We start from the raw sequence: 16,992 nt of genomic DNA on the forward strand, positions 1-16,992 counted from the left end.
ATACAAGAACGTAAATTCAGAAATAAGGAAATAAATTGTTATTATTGATAAAATGGAATAAAAGTGATATGTAGATACATGTAGAAGATTTTTAATTATTTTGTTCAGAACTGAAGTAAGTGACTTGGATGGAGAGTTGTCTCATTTGCACTTAAACCACAACTTGTTGTATCTACTTGATGGATAAGAGAAAAAAATTGCACGAAACACAAAACTTCTGAATTTTTCATGATCAGCCATGATTCTAATGTTGTTACTGATTACAAAAAAATCACGTATGCTATTGAAGAACTTCACTAATGCCGTTCATGAGTTATGATGATAATGGCTCTTGATAGGTTGGAAAATAGACCTTTGCATTGCACAAGGTCATGTTCTTCTCTGGCTGTTTATGACGTCTTTACACTAAATCCATTGTATGTTGGATGTGTACGGATTGAGTGTTTAGTCTTAGAGACATGATTTTTTTTTATTAGTTGTTAGTGGCTTTGAACTAGCTGTCAGATAACTGCGAGTACTCTCAGATCTGTTCAGTGCGTCTTTTTGTGTCGGGATGTGTAAGACTAGTACCCAGCCACGTCCACTTGTATTTTTTGTCTATCTGATGAATTAAGCCTTTTTCAACTGATTTTTATAGTTCGTTCTTATGTTGTACTGGTATACCACTGTCCCAGGTTAGGGGGAGGGTTGGGATCCCGCTAACATCTTTAACCCCGCCACATTATTTAGGTATGTGCCTGTCCCAAGCCAGGAGCCTGTAATTCAGTGATTGTCGTTTGTTTATGTGTTTCATACAAAAAAGTCATGTATTTGTTTTTCGTTAATTTTTTTACATAAATAAGGGCGTTAGTTTTCTCGTTTGAATTGTTTTACATTGTCTTATAGGGGCATTTATAGCTGACTATGCGGTATGGGCTTTGCTCATTGTTGAAGGCCGTACGATGACCTATAGTTGTTAATGTTTGTGTCATTTTGGTCTTTTGTGGATAGTTGTCTAATTGGCAATCATACCACATCTTCTTTTTTATACTTTGGTTCGTTTCCGTGAAATAACTTATAAATTGTTCAGCTAATACTTTTCAAATGGTTTTATTTGTTTACCAATGCTGAAATGTAGGTCAAGTTGATATTGAATATTTTTAGTTTTAACCGTTTATATACTCCTTGATAAGAGTGGACAAACAAACCTGAAAGTGTCACAATTAGAATACATCAATTCATACTTGCTGCAATCTTATATTCAGCAATTGTTACTTTTCAATTACAGAAGTCTCGCTTTGCTGTCAATTTGACAGCTCATTTTTTTATATCTTGTCTTGTTCCTGTTAAATTGATGTTAACACACATTTCTTTATCTAAATATGTGGCATACACGGTAAGTTATAAGATATAAAGTAATCAAAGAATAAAAGAAGGGCGAACGATACCAGAAGGACAGTCAAACTCATAGATCGAAAATAACAACGCCATGGCTAAAAATGAAAAAGACAAACAGACAAAAAATGGCACACAAGACCCAACATAGAAAACTAAGGACTAAATAACACAAACCCCACCAAAAACTGGGGGTGATCTCAAGTGCTCCGGAAGGGTAAGCAGAATCTGCTCAACATGTGGCACCATCGTGTTGCTCATTTTATTACAAACCCGGTAAAGCAGCAACCATTTGATTTTCTGAGGGGGGCTAAGTTTTTTTTGGGAAAAAAAAGTTAGTTTCCAGTTTTTGGAGGAAAAAATAATTTGTTTTCGATTCTGAGAAAAAAAAAATGTGTTTTACCCTCAGCTGCCACTATATGTAATGCTAAAATTGAAAGAAAAAAAATGTTTTCGACTTGTCGCGAAAAAAATAGATTGTTTTTCTATTGTTTTCATTTTTCAATTGTTTTTGATATTCACATGGCGGAACTCTGTATTGCTTACTATACGGTATGGGTTTTGCTCATCGTTGAAGGCTATACTTAATCCTAAGTTCTTGACATCCTCGCCCTTTGAGATTTCGTAAATAGTTCTCTAATCGACTAATGTCTTAAATCCATTTATCCTCATATTTGAAATTATATTAATTTTCTAATAAAAACGAATATATTTTGGAGTGAATATGCATACAGAAAATGTAGGTGAAACGTCAATGGTGACAATCTGGTAATGTATTATGTGTGTTCAAGTTGCTGAACAATTTTTTTCATGCTCTACTTCCCCCGAATTCATATTTGTTCATGGTGACAGACTGCAGTGTTGCAATTGTTATTAAATATGCATTTTAAGTGGATTTAGTCGACATTTACAATACCTTACTGTAAATCTATTAATGTGCAATGGCCGAATCCGACAACAGCAACTGCCTTAAAGGTAAGCTTAAATGAAATTAGTAAATACATGTACCATTATTGTTAACAAAATTTTACCTACAACTTTTAATATTTGTATTTGTAATTCGGTTTCAAACCATTATACAATTATTAACGTGGTATCAACTTAAAATCAGAAGCTATGAAATTCTTATACCCAGACATACCATGACAAACAAACTATTTTGCTGAGCATTCATGAAAAACTTTCCGGACATAGCGCACACATTTTCATAACTGTATAGGCGTTATTTCTGTCATCGCACAACAAAGGTTATAGATACCAGAGGGGAAGGGGGGGATACGCCAGGCGCGCTTTTCGTTTAAAAAAATCGGTGACGCTTGAATTAAAAAATAAATTAAAGGGCAAGTAAATACGAAGTTGACGAGTAATAAAGATCAAAGAAGGTTTTCCTCATTACATCTTTTACATAGTATTTACAATTTTATAAAACTTAATAATTTTATTATTTATATATGTAGTTTGGTAATTTAAAATCTAATGTGCTGATTGTCTACTAAAATAAATCATAATGTTTAACTACTGATAGGTGAACGACCATCAACTTTAAGGCAGTGCATAGGGGATATATTTTTAGCTCACCTGGCCCAAAGGGCCAAGTGAGCTTTTCTCATCACTTGGCGTCCGTCGTCGTCCGTCGTCGTTAGCTTTTACAAACATCTTCTCCTCTGAAACTACTGGGCCAAATTAATCCAAACTTGGCCACAATCATCCTTGGGGTATCTAGTTTAAAAAATGTGTGGCGTGACCCGGTCAACCAACCAAGACGGCCGCCACGGCTAAAAATAGAACATAGGGGTAAAATGCAGTTTTTGGCTTATACATTTTTGTAACTCAAAAACCAAATAAAATTGAGAATGGAAATGGGGAATGTGTCAAAGCGACAACAACCCGACCAAATACAAAAAAATAAAGCATTCAGAGGAAATCTGACATGGGGTAAAAATGTTTATCAGGTCAAGATCTATATGCCCTGAAATTTTCAGATCAATCGGTCAACACGTTGTTGGGTTGCTGCACTTGAATTGGTAATTTTTAGGAAATTTTGCTGTTTTTGGTTATTATCTTGAATATTATTATTGATAAAGATAAACTGTAAACAGCAGTAGTGTTTAGCAAAGTTAGATTTACAAATAAATCAACATGACCGAAATGGTCAGTTGACTGCTCAAGAAGTTATTGCCCTTTATAGTCAATTTTTAACTCTTTTTCATAAATCTAAGTAAACTTTTACAAAAATCTTCTCCTCTGAAACTACTGGGCCAAATTAATCCAAACTTGGCCACAATCATCTTCGGGGTATTTAGTTTGAAAAATGTGTGGCGTGACCCGGTCAATCAACCAAGATGGCCGCCATGGCTAAAAATAGCACATAGGGGTAAAATATTTGTTTCTGTTACTAATGGGCAAAGTTCATTATAGATATACTTGTAAGAAGCAAGAACGTTCAGTAAAGTAAGAACTTCAAACACATCACCATCACCAAAATACAATTTTGTCATGAATCCATTTGTGTCCTTTGTTTAAAATGCACATAGACCAAGGTGAGCGACACAGGCTCTTTAGAGCCTCTAGTTCTTTTTCTTAAAAATACTCTGATCCCCAATTTGATTATGAAAAATATTTGAAATCCAGATTTTTCTCATACATGTACCTTATAGTTACATGTATAAAGTTAAGGAATTTTTTTTAAAGGGTCGAAAAACTAAATAAATATTTCTGACTCAGAAAATACATACCCCTCACCCACCCACCCCCTTGAAGTTAAATGGTTGCGCCTTAAATATATTCCAGCTTAAAATATCCACAGCAGTTGCTTACACTCTGTAGCGCAATTCAAAAGAAGAGATTTTTTTTTGTATAAATTAAATAGTTTGTTAATTACTGTTTGCTAGATACATAAAATGCGACGAAGATCACAGTAGAAAGTTATAGTAATCAACGCAAAATTGAACACAGAATACATTAGTGCTAATATTATAGAAAATTTAAACCTTTTATTGATCGACACGAATGATATTACAATATTTAATGTGCAGCCTATATACACATTGATTTTATTCAAACATTTTAATCAGTTAAATGTGCAAATTGTATGCTAAGTGACCAACCTTTATAGCGTGAGGAGTATTATGATGGCTTCATCATGCGAGAACAGTTGTATAACATAATCATCTGAGCATTCACACGAAAGTACATCACCCAAATGTCGAGACGCAACTGTCATTTAATGTATACCTCGGTGTTTTCAAACTATAACCGGTCTGTTCCAGAATCTAAATATTATAAAGGTCTATAGTTTTATAAAACCAACAATTAACATAATATCAAAAAGATGTAGTATGATTGTCAATGAGACAATTCTCCACAAATTAGCAAAAGAGACAAATTAAAATGACACAAAAATTAAACTTTAGGTCACCGTGTGGACTTCAAAAAGGAGCAAAAGTCCAAACCGCATGGTCAGAATTGTATACAAGATGTACACAAACGTTTAAAATTTAAATATTCAAACTAAACGATTTTATTTGAATCAGAACTAACTGTTTCGCATTTCCATGTTTAAGGAGTGCACTAAATTCGTTGCAATGACTTAATTATAGTTTGTGTTAAAAATTCATCATATTCATATTCTTCCATTTGTGATTCAATGGTGTCATGTTTGTCTAGAAAACGTCATTTGCGTCAGAGTTTCTGGTACGTTTGACAATTGCCGTCACGTTATCATTTCCATTGAAACACCCGTAATTGAGACACTTAAGTAATGTGGCAGTCGAAATTGCATCATTTAACCCCGCGACATGCCTTACATGTATGTACATGTCCACAGGAGTCTACAATTCAGTGGTTGTCGTTTGTTGTTGTGTAAAAAAATTGTCTTTTGTTTATTATTTTGTTCATAGATTTGGTCGTTAGTCTTCTCATTTGAATCGCTTTAAATTTGTCATTTCGGGGCCTTTTAAAGTTAAAGCTGAATTAGTGGTGTATATATAGTCTTTGCTCATTGTTGAAGATCGAATGGTGACCTATAGTTGTTATGTTCTGTGTCATAAGTAAAGTCTTATTGCCAATCATACCACATCTTCTTATATGTTATTTGACCTCTCGAAAATTTCGTAACTTTTTTGACGGTTGTTTAATTTACCATGTTTACGTATATTCCACAGTAGCTCTCTCCTTATATACAAACAACACATTTACCACTCCTGCCTTATTCTTTATCTACAGGCTATTCCTATGCTGAACCAGAAATCCAACAATTTGTGAAAGACTTTAGTAAGCTTATCCTGGAAGACGCTCTAATACCACAAACAGACCCAAACACTAAAGTTCTCAATTTTAAGCAACCTTTAGACTTGCAGGTTATATTGTAGTAAATAACTGAGGTGTATGCTTTATTTATACTCAACAAATAATAGAATCTATTAAAACATAATTCCTATATATCGTTTTTCTTGCATTATTTCCGGAGTTACGGGGGTTATTTTTATTATTTTTTTATTTTGTAATTTTCACAATTTTACGATTTAGCAGTCAACGTTTAGCCTTTTTAGAACATATAAATTGGTAGATCTACACATATAGTCTTTGAGGTTTTGTTTAACTAAATTATTTTGAATAATGTATACATGATAAATACTTGCACTTGCAACGTCATTTTCTTGCATATTGTTTGAAGCAATTGTAACTCAAGAATTCACATCTCCAAATGTAAGGGGAAAAAGACTGTTGCTAACAGAATTTTTAACAAACCTTCCAAACCTTTAAGTTATTAGCCAAAAACGCATAGGGGCGGGTTTTTAAAGATCTGAATTCATTTATGCTGTCCTCATGCAAATACAATTTTGTATTTTTCGTAAAATTTATCTGAATCTTAAGATTATATAGCTTCATTTTTCACCAAGATCTGCTCAAAAATCAAATGCCAAAGACATCGAGATATAAAATTTTAATATGACTTACATGCTTGTTCAACATCTTCTACATTGATTTCTTTTTTCCGTAGAGATTCATTCTAAAAAAAAAAATTTGTGTGGCAATGTATCATAATGTCCAGCACGCAGCCATAGCAGTGGCAAGCCCAATAATTTTACCACTCTGTTTTAAATATGCATGTACATCTTTCAACTTCCATTACACATTTGACGTAATTATAATCTATTTAGTCTATAATTTACTATACCAACACCGTGTGTCGTGGTTTTTTTTTTTATACAAAAGATATCCGATGGCTTTGTATTTATAGAAAATAAAGGCAACAGTAGTATACCGCTGTTCGAAATTCATAAATTGATTGAGAAAAAAAACCAAATCCGGGTTACAAACTAAAACTCATCAAATATAAGAGGAGAACTACGACACAACAGAAAAACAACATTCAAATGTAACACACACAGAAACGAACTATAATAAAACAATGGCCATTTTCCTGACTTGGTACAGAACATTTTAAGAAACAAATGGTGGGTTGAACCTGGTTTTGAGGCAGTCCAAACCTCCCGCTTGTATGTTAAATATAACATTAAAATGACAACATAACATTACGGGACTACAAAACAAATAAATGGGAGAACATGTAGGACAGAGAAACACACGAATAATAGCTAACAAAAGGTACCAGGTTTCAACTATTCCTATTTGATCATATTTTTCACAGAAATTTTTAGACCTCGAAATTTTAGAAGAACCTATACCACGTGAGAAGTTGTTGGAGCTAGGAAAGAAAGTAATAGATGGAAGTATTGTACCAGGTAATGCAAATGAACTAAATGAGGAAATCAAAATCAATCTTTTTCTACTTAAGGAAGGCTATGATTTACAATATACAGCTTTGGTTTTCCGATTTTTTTGGTTTGTTATTTTTTCAAATAAATTTGGAAATTTTACATAAAACATCATAATGCTGAAACACATAATCGCAATCTATGAACAATTTACTCAAATCTTATTAAACGAAATACAATTGTCACTGCATTGTTTGGTTTCAACTGTGTTGTTTCTTTTATTCTTTTTTGTTGATTTATTTTAACTTATTTATAGGCCATCCACATTTCTTCAACACTATGTACACCGCCATTGATCCATATAGTCTGTTTGGAGCTTGGTTAACCGAGGCCCTTAACTGTAATGTGTAAGTGGTCATCACTATAAAAGTTTATTATAAGTTAAGTGATAACCCCTATTTCAAATTGTCACAATTGAAAATTTGCTGTATTCAAATATAAAGATGCATGGCTACACTTGCTCATTGTTGAAGGCCGTACGGTGACCTATAATTGTTAATGTTTGTGTAATTTTTGTCTTTTGTGGATAGTTGTCTCATTGGCAATCATACCACATCTTCTTTTTTATATGGCTACAATACATATATTTATAGTGAGAGCGTATTTACAAAACTGTCGCTACCCAAGTCATGACAAAATTAAACAGTCGACTATAGCAAGCGATGTAAAGAATGAGAAAGAGCTGTCACACTCCTGACTTGGAACTGAATATTTCTGAAGGAAATTGTAGATTTTATGAATGCTCCGCTTGATATGTATAACAAAGGGACGAAAGATACCAAAGGGACAGTTAAACTCATAAATCTAAAACAAATTGACAACGTCATGGCTAAAAATGAAAAAAGACAAACAGACAAACAATAGTACACATAATACAACATAGAAAACCAAAGAATAAACGACACAAACCCCACCAAAAACTAGGGGTGATCTCAGGTGCTCCGGAAGGGTAAGCAGATCCTGCTCAACAAGTGACACCCGTCGTGTTGCTTATGTGATATCAAATCCGGTAAATAGTCTCATTTGGTAGGTCACATTCATGAATGGTAAGGGGATTGTAGTTACGACGTAAGGAACATATCCGCTATCATTTGTGAAACGGTTATTCCATAACGGTCAACCAACTCGTGATGGTGTCCGTAAAATTTACGAAGGGATGATTTCAACTTCACATTTGAAACTCTTGGTTTAATAGCTTCCTTTTGAGCAGCAACTCTCTATCAGGAAAATCATGATAGGAAATGCAAGCACGGGAATATCGTATCAATTGGGGGATAATTTTATATATCCCGTATGTAGGTGCTGCTGGAATGTTGCTATATAAAAGTGAATCAGAAAAAAAGAAAAGGGGTGATGATAATAAATATTAAAAATGTAATATCTATGTATGATACATGAAAAATATCATTTAAAATACAAATATTATTCAGACACACATATGAAGTGTCTCCAGTTATGGTGACGTTAGAAAATTATATTTTCAAGAAGATATCATCAGTGATTGGGTATCCAGATGGTGAAGGCATTTTCTGTCCAGGTATGAATATTGGATGAACAATATCAATTTCACATATTATTGCCATGAAAAATTTAAACATTCAGTGTGTGAAAAATTCAAAATAATATCAAAATTTCTCTTAACTTAACTGAAATTCTGTGTTAACATACATGTATATGGCAATTAATGATAATACTTAATTCTCAATGAATATTTGTTAAAAAAGTTCAATAAATCATATTTTGATGGAAACTAAATTTCTGATAACCTTTAGCTATCTAATGTTTTGCACTCCTTAAAATTTAACTGTTTTTTTTGTTGTTGATCAACTAGGCTTTTGATGTTAAAGGTTCGTTAATAGAATAGTTTTACATTCAATTCGAACGCCAACGAACAGTCATATAGAGGTACGCGTATTGGTGTTTTAAAAGTCTTGGAGCCTTGGTCAATTTTCAAATGTGTATTTCTTCACTGAAGTGGTGCAACAAAACGAAGAGCTCCGTTTAAAACTTGATCCATTTGTTGCAGGTATTTTATTTGAGTTGAATACCCCGTGAAGGGAGAAAAAAATCGCTTTTAACACGTTAAACGCGTTGTTTTAATTTTGTGAATGGTTTCCATATGTTTTGTTTGAAGAAAAGAAATCTGTCGATGTTCATTCATTCACCCGATCGACCGTGTCATAATAATTTTGTTAATTTATTTATGCAATGCCCGAGCTAGAGTTGTATGCAATATTTGCCACTGGATGATGTTAATTAAGCTAAAAAAAATATATATTTAACGTCAGAATGAAATTAATACAAAGTTAACACACTCACATCATATGATATTAATTTGTTACTATATACATGGTATTTTTCTTTCAAGTTTTTTTTTACGGGTTCAGTAATTGCAAAATATCGCGTTAAGTCTATTTATTTACTGAAATTAAAATGAAATTTGTTTTCATACTTCGTTTCTTTTTGGCAGGTAGTTCCTTCTCGAATCTTACAGCTATACATTTAGCTAGATTCAGATATAATTCCACTTTAAAGCAAAAAGGCATGTTTAACTGTGAACCAATGACCATTATGAAGTCCGAAGACGCACACTATTCTATTGAGAAAGGGGCAAGCTTTCTTGGATTTGGCACGGATAATGTTGTTACAATTAAAACCGATGATAGAGGAAAAATTATTCCGGCTGATTTAGAAAACAAGATACGTCAGTGTAAACAAAATGTAAGTATGGTTTAAGCTTAGGTAGATATACATCTGTTGTCAGTGGCTCAGACGTACATGTACTTATTAATATAATTATTTTCTGTGACTGTATCTTACATTGTTTGGCAGGATCCTTTACTATAGAAAATTTAGCTGATCTGTAACAATAACATCTTCATGCCTTATATATCATGTACTGTAGTACGCCGCTAGATTAAACCTAACGTGGAAAGGTAACACACGGTGAGTTCGAACCCCACACGTGCGAGAAGCACTCGACTCCAATCTAAATTGACTAGGATTGTCAGTTTTCCAATCGGAGATCTGAGGTTTTCTCCGGGCACTCCTGCTTCTTCCACCAATAAAAATTGGCCACCACAAAATAACCTAAATGCGGTACTTAAAAGTGGCGTTAAAGCACCAAAACTTAAATCAAATCAAATTATTTAATCTTAGTGGGTGTATAATTTAGCGTGCCTTGATGAGTGAATCTTCAGTCTGTTTTGACAAGGACTCGTTTCCTGAACTTTAGAATATAAACGAATCTGTTTTGATATAGACTTTGTTCCCCGAACTTTACAATATAAACGGATTGCATTTGTTTATGAAATTGTCACATCTTTTTAATAAATAGTGTTACTTATCTTTCCTATCGTTCAATAATAACAATGTTGTCGGTTTCAAAGAAGAACGATTGCCGTCCAATTAAACAGTTGTTCTTCGGTATATTTAGAATCCGAAATAAACATATATTTTATGGAAAAATGAGATTGTCTGCAATTGAAATATATGTATTTAATTATCTGAAGATAAATTAGGACTAGTCTATCTGAAAATCGCTCAGAAAAATTTGTTGTTTGAGATAACCAGATACATGGACTAGTAATGAATTTTAAGTATTTTCGGAGATAAACTAGGATTTTCTCGAATTTGAATTCAGGTATGATAATCTTAGTTTATCTGAGATTAACTGGGCTTATCTGAGAAAATCTTACTTTATCTGAGACAATCTAAGATTAAGAAATAAAAGATTTAGAATTTTAGAAAAATACAAATATATTTGTGGGTCACTGGGTTTTTTTAATTTCTTTTAGAAATGTGCTCCCATCATGTTTATGGCAACGTGCGGGACAACAGTGTTGGGATCTTATGATGATCTTGAAGCAGTGGCCGATATTTGTCAACGGCATAACGTGTGGATGCACGCCGACGTATGTACAGTTTAGTCTACGAAATAATATAATGTTAAATGAAAGTGATTTGGTATTGTCTCTAAAATATTTTCTATTAGATGAAAGCTTTTAACTCGTTAATGTTATTAATTATCGTTTTAACTAGAAATAATTATATGATTGATTGATTGGTTAGTTGTTTGACTTTTCAATCACAGACACTTGTCTCAATTTTTTTTTCTCTCTCCTATATACATGTTATACGTTATATAGGGTGAATGAGACAAGATTGCAGTTGAACGATCCTGTCACGATATGGACTCGAAATCCCAACCTCGGTGTCAAAAGGCCAACGATCGCTGTAGATCAACTTTTGATCGGGCTCAGTTTTAGATCAACTATTTTGACCAATCAGGCCCGGTTAAAAATCAACTATTTTGACCAATCAGTTATGACATTAAAATATAAAAAAAAAACACGACTAACTACTGTGTTCTATTGTACTCGAGATGCTCCTTTTTGGGGCTTTTTGTCATCCTGCATTATCTCTTGAATTTGTATACTAATTATATTTCACTTGTCAATGAGTGACCTGTCTTGTTTATAGGGAGCATGGGGAGGTGGAGTAATGCTGTCCGATAAGTTGAAGCATCTAACGAAAGGAATTGAAAGGTTCGTAGTATACATATTAAACAAAAACAAAAAAAAACAAAATACCAAATTACCATCGAAACCAACAACTGTCACATTCCTGACTTGCTACATGTATTTCCGAAGAAACTGGAGGGTTAAACCTAGTTGTATACCAAGCTAAACCTTAAGCTTCCACTTGTAAGAATGTAGTTCCGTTATTATGACAAAATTCAGTGAGCAAATACAACAGTTATTATTCATCAATGTGTAACAATGATAAGGACTCAGCAACCGAACCTGTGGTAATTTAATATATACAACACATCTGAATCTTATAGAGAAACAAAAAAACAACCGTCATTGTAATGTATAATTGTCAAAGATGGCAACGATTAAGTTTTTCTACTAATTGATAGTACATACAGCATACAGTATACACATTTTTGATAAAGTAAGATATAAGAAAAAGAGTAACACATCACTATAAAAAAATCTTTCTATCGAATCTATTCTCTGGGTCGAACTTAACCGGGAACGCTCAAGCACAAAAAAAAAGCGATAGGTGGATGCATAAAAAACTGTGTCACTTCAAAATTCATTCAACCAGAAGGAGCATAAAAGTCAAAATAAAAAGGGGAAAACTATAAAGTAAATAAATAGATATACAACTTCAGCACCTCGAATCTGTAACTCGAGACCATCTTGTATTTGTGAAGAAAACATTGTATATTCATCTTACAGGTTTCTGTACTTTCCGATGAATATTATTCGACATACAATGTACAATATAATACATTAAAACCAAATTTTTTAACATTTTAAACAAGGTTTTGTGCAATAAATATCTGTCATAAATTTTGTTTTGTAGGTCTGATTCAGTAGCATGGAATATCCACAAAATGGGTGGGGCAGGTATCCAGTGTTCTGTTTTCGTAGTTAAAGAAAAGGTTACCATATATATCATTTGTATGAACTCTTTAAGTTTTCAAAAAATAATGTTTTGTATTTAGCACTATTTGATTAACCTGCCACCTATTGAGTTTCAACGTTCAAAACATACACTAAGACCTTTGAAACATACAATTTGTATTTAGCACAGTGACATCTTGCGTTTTAATTTTTGGTGAGTGGTTCTACATTGCCTACATTTTATGAATCTGATATCTGAAGCGTAAGGTACATTTAAATTTCAATTGAATGTGGTTTGCTTAAAGTTCAGTGGCAAGTTCAGTGGCAAATTTAACATGCATGGTAATGACGAGAATGCGAATAAGATTGTATTACTATTACTAGTTTAAAAACCAATAAATAGGGTTGTTTCTACAGAAAAACAGAAAAATGATAAAACGATAAACAGAAAAAAAAACATGTAGCATTGAAAAAAAAGGAAAACTATAAATAGTTATTAAAATTATACGATTTTTGCAGAGAGCATTGCACTGTCTACACCAGGCGTAGAATTTAACGTCCCCATCTAACCGGACGTAGCTGTGTAATTATTTATCCCACAAAACCTAACTAAGGCCCCACTTTGGCAAGTGTATTAATGTGGATCGGAGGAAAATCATAGTGACCATATTTATATTCTGCAATCTCCCTTGAAAATTAAACTTGTAATTGCGAAAACTTACACTAAAGGGAAACATAGCGGTTGTAATGGTTTTGATCTCGTGGAATTATATTTCATCAAACCTGATGGACCGCGAAAGTAATCACTCGCAAAAATTGTAAAAGATATTTCAATATTGTTGATTTTTTTTACAGGGATTTTTGGAAAAGTGTAATGCATACAGAGCAGAATATCTGTTTCAACCAGATAAAATTTACGACACTTCATATGATATAGGTAAATCTCTTTTTGACATTGTGGAGACGTTTTATATTTATAATAAAGTTACAATGACGGATAGTTATTACAATATTATGGTGTACTGACACATGATGTCTCTAAACACATTTGTAAAGCTCCAAATTGGAGCTTTCGTTAGAATACATGTAAGCCATATTAATTATGTGTATCAGCGGGGGACATTGATAAATACAGTTTATCGTAACCAAGAAAAATACCACTTGGACTCTGGGCCGCTGGTTAACTCTGATGTACCGGTTAACTGAACCGCCGTTTACCGCCATCGTATCTACGTGTATATAATATTATATAAAAAGGGTGCACACATTAATCCATTGTTCTGCTTCTGAAGACGGACCGTTATGGACCAAAATCGGCCAGTCTATGAAACATCCCCGGGAGCTGTTAATTATGTGTTATGGTATATATTGTATTTTAAAGTAACATGAAAAAAAACTTTGCGTGAAAAAAAATGTTGTACAGAGTTGATTTTCTGTTCAAATTTTGAAAAATTAAGATGATTTAAAATGTTCATAGTTTATATTATAGTTTTTAAATTTTATTCTAAATAAATAAATGAAGATACAAAAAAAAATATTAATTTCTTAAATTATTTTAAATGTGCGATTATGCTGGTTATCCTTTTGTATTTATACAGGGGACCGAACAATTCAATGTGGTCGTAAAAATGATGTCCTTAAACTGTGGTTGATGTGGAAAGGTCGTGGTGACAAAGCCATGGCTGCTAGGATAGAGAAAGCATTTGAAAATGCCACGTGAGTAAGAAACCTCGTTATACTTATGACGACAACGTATTTTGAGTATAACTTATATGCCCTGCATGCGCTTTTATTTCTTACTTTATTTAGCCTCTTTATGATATCTTTTTTTTTTCGATTCGAGGCTGGAGCGTCACTGATGAGTCGTTTGTAGAGGAAGAGCGTGTCTGGCCTTCAAAATTTTAATCCTGCTATTTATGATGAATTCGTTATAATGAATCTAGTTCAATAATGTCAATTTTTTGTATTCACAATAATTTCGATGAATTATTTTTTTACAGTGTTTAGATTATTAATGGGAATTTGGTTTAAACAAGAAAAAAATGAATATTCGGGACTGGGATGATGGTTGTGATGCTGATAAGCTTTAATAACCTACCACACTACATATGTTTGTAATGTTCCAATTCTTTAAAAAAAAATGTTGTTTTAAAAACTTTTCTCAATGAGTTACACTCTACTTAAAACCGATCTTCTGATATGTCGCGAGCTCCTATGCGACAAATATCAGAAAACGGGAGCGAGGAGAGATCGGTTTTTAATTAAATTGAATGAGTTGTATACTTTTAAGATAAACGTAGTTTTTGCTAGGTATTTTCTATATATAATAATATTTCTTTTATTTCCAGGTATCTAACAGAAAAACTCAAATCAACAGAAGGATTTCGTTTAGTTTTACCAGAGGTATTAATATTTATATATAATAGTATATATTTTTTATATAAGAAAAAATCTTTCTCTTCCCTGTTTACACATATAAACAATTCAATGATTGGAATAGAACGTTGTATTATAAGATCAAACATAGTATAGGTTGAACTAGTACGGGTGCCACATGAGGATCAGGACCAGCTTAACCTTCCGGAGCACCTGATATCACATCCGGTTTTAGGGGATTATGTTGCTTAGTATTCCGTTTTGTATTAGGTGTTTGTATATTTTGTTTATGTTTTGATATTTTTTTTTCTCATTTTTGCTATTGCAATATTGTCTTTTCGTTTTTGAGAATTATGTTTTGTATAATTATGGGATCACACAGGGTATCGGCGGAATCACGATGAGTGTTACAGTAAAGTTTGTAACGAAGGGTAAGTTAAATATTGGTCTGTTATCCACAGAACATGATAATTCCAAATTGCACATCGATTTGGGGTTGTCGATGTGCTACGTCAAGTATATTAACCCCGTTTTTCCCCATCAAATGTACAAAAAATTCTAAGCCTTTGATATACTAGCACTAGGATTTATATATTGTTTTTGTTCTGATTGAGCGAAAAAAACAAATGAAACCAACATTAAAATGGGTCAACTTTTTAATAAGCCCGAAGGTTGCCTTGATTTTTCTTTGATACATTTATATACACATCTTTTACTTCAGACAAGAACATTTACGTTTGTAAAATTATTAATGATAATAAAAAATACTTTATAAATGTTATGCTTTTAAATTTTTGAGACGATTTATATTCGCGATATTTGTCTTCTTGTGAAAGTCTCGAAAATTAGTTGGCTAACAGTACTATTATAAATTCAGAAAAACGTTACGGACTCTCAAATTTTATAATGATTGTTGGTTACCTAAAGTGCAGTGGCAAATATTTCATGCATGCTATGAACGATCGAAATATATATGGTGTTATTTCATGTTCACCTGATTGTGATAAAAGAGGGACGAAATATAACAGTGGGACAGTCAAACTCATAAATCGAAAACAAACTGACAACGCCTGGCTATAATTGAAAAAAAGACAAATAGACAAACAATAGAACACATGGCACAACATAAAAAACTTAACAATAAGCAACACGAACTTCAGCAAAACACTGATTATGCCAATTTATCAATTATTATGGAATTCTAAATACAAATAAGCTAAACTACCACAAAAAAAGGTATTTTGAGATGAATTTTTGTCTCAAAAATATATAGCTACATGTACATCCAAACCTTCATTACACATATTATCGCACTTAATTTTATTACGAAATGTGTAATTTTCAGTTTCAGTGTACCAACATTTCATTTTGGTATATTCCACCGCGTCTCCGTGGTCAACATGAAACAGCAGAATGGTGGAAAAAAGTTGGGAAGGTACGTTACATGTACAACTCATTGTAAGGCACAGATTATAACATTACAACTGATCTTAAACACATATACCCGTTTGAAATTTATCAGAGTGCAAATTTGTTGAAGTTTACCAGTGCAGATAAACAATTGACGACTAACATCATTTGAAATATTAAGAATTTAAAAATGGGACCTCCTTTCAAAACAATACGACAAAAGAAATACGTTCATTTATCTGAAACAAATGCGCTCGCAAACGCTCAGATTACTGGTTCGCCGCGGTTGAAAGTATGACTGGATCCTCGTTTGAGGCCATCATGTTTTCAGTATGGTGACTACATTTAAATTTTTAATATGTTTTAATTTTAAGGTAGCTCCAGATATAAAGAGTCGGATGATGATCAAAGGTTCTATAATGATCAGCTATCAACCTCTATCTACAAAGGGATGGGTTAACTTCTTCAGAGTCATTGTTGGAAATCCTGTATGTGAAAGATCTGATATGGATTTTATCGTTGACGAGATCATAAGACTTGCTGAAAATGTGTAAATTATGTGGGTAACACAAAATCGAGTAGCTTTATTCTTACTGGGTGTTTCTTTTTCAAAATGCTTTTGATGTATGCTTGAT

General features: G+C 32.8%; 1 protein-coding gene across 1 annotated transcript; it reads left to right on the forward strand.

Moving 5' to 3' along the window:
- The first annotated feature begins 2,220 nt into the window (after positions 1-2,220).
- Positions 2,221-16,992, forward strand: LOC134687334 (cysteine sulfinic acid decarboxylase-like). Its single transcript, XM_063547547.1, has 14 exons — positions 2,221-2,349; positions 5,599-5,732; positions 7,028-7,121; positions 7,411-7,501; positions 8,585-8,691; positions 9,625-9,875; positions 10,952-11,068; positions 11,637-11,701; positions 12,531-12,609; positions 13,427-13,508; positions 14,170-14,287; positions 14,920-14,974; positions 16,293-16,382; positions 16,732-16,992. The coding sequence occupies exons 1-14, from the start codon at positions 2,316-2,318 to the stop codon at positions 16,909-16,911; spliced, it is 1,497 nt and encodes a 498-aa protein (XP_063403617.1). The 5' UTR covers positions 2,221-2,315; the 3' UTR covers positions 16,912-16,992.

The sequence above is a fragment of the Mytilus trossulus genome, chromosome 10 (genome assembly GCF_036588685.1).
Source record: "Mytilus trossulus isolate FHL-02 chromosome 10, PNRI_Mtr1.1.1.hap1, whole genome shotgun sequence".
In the NCBI taxonomy this organism is placed as follows: Eukaryota; Metazoa; Mollusca; class Bivalvia; order Mytilida; family Mytilidae; genus Mytilus; species Mytilus trossulus.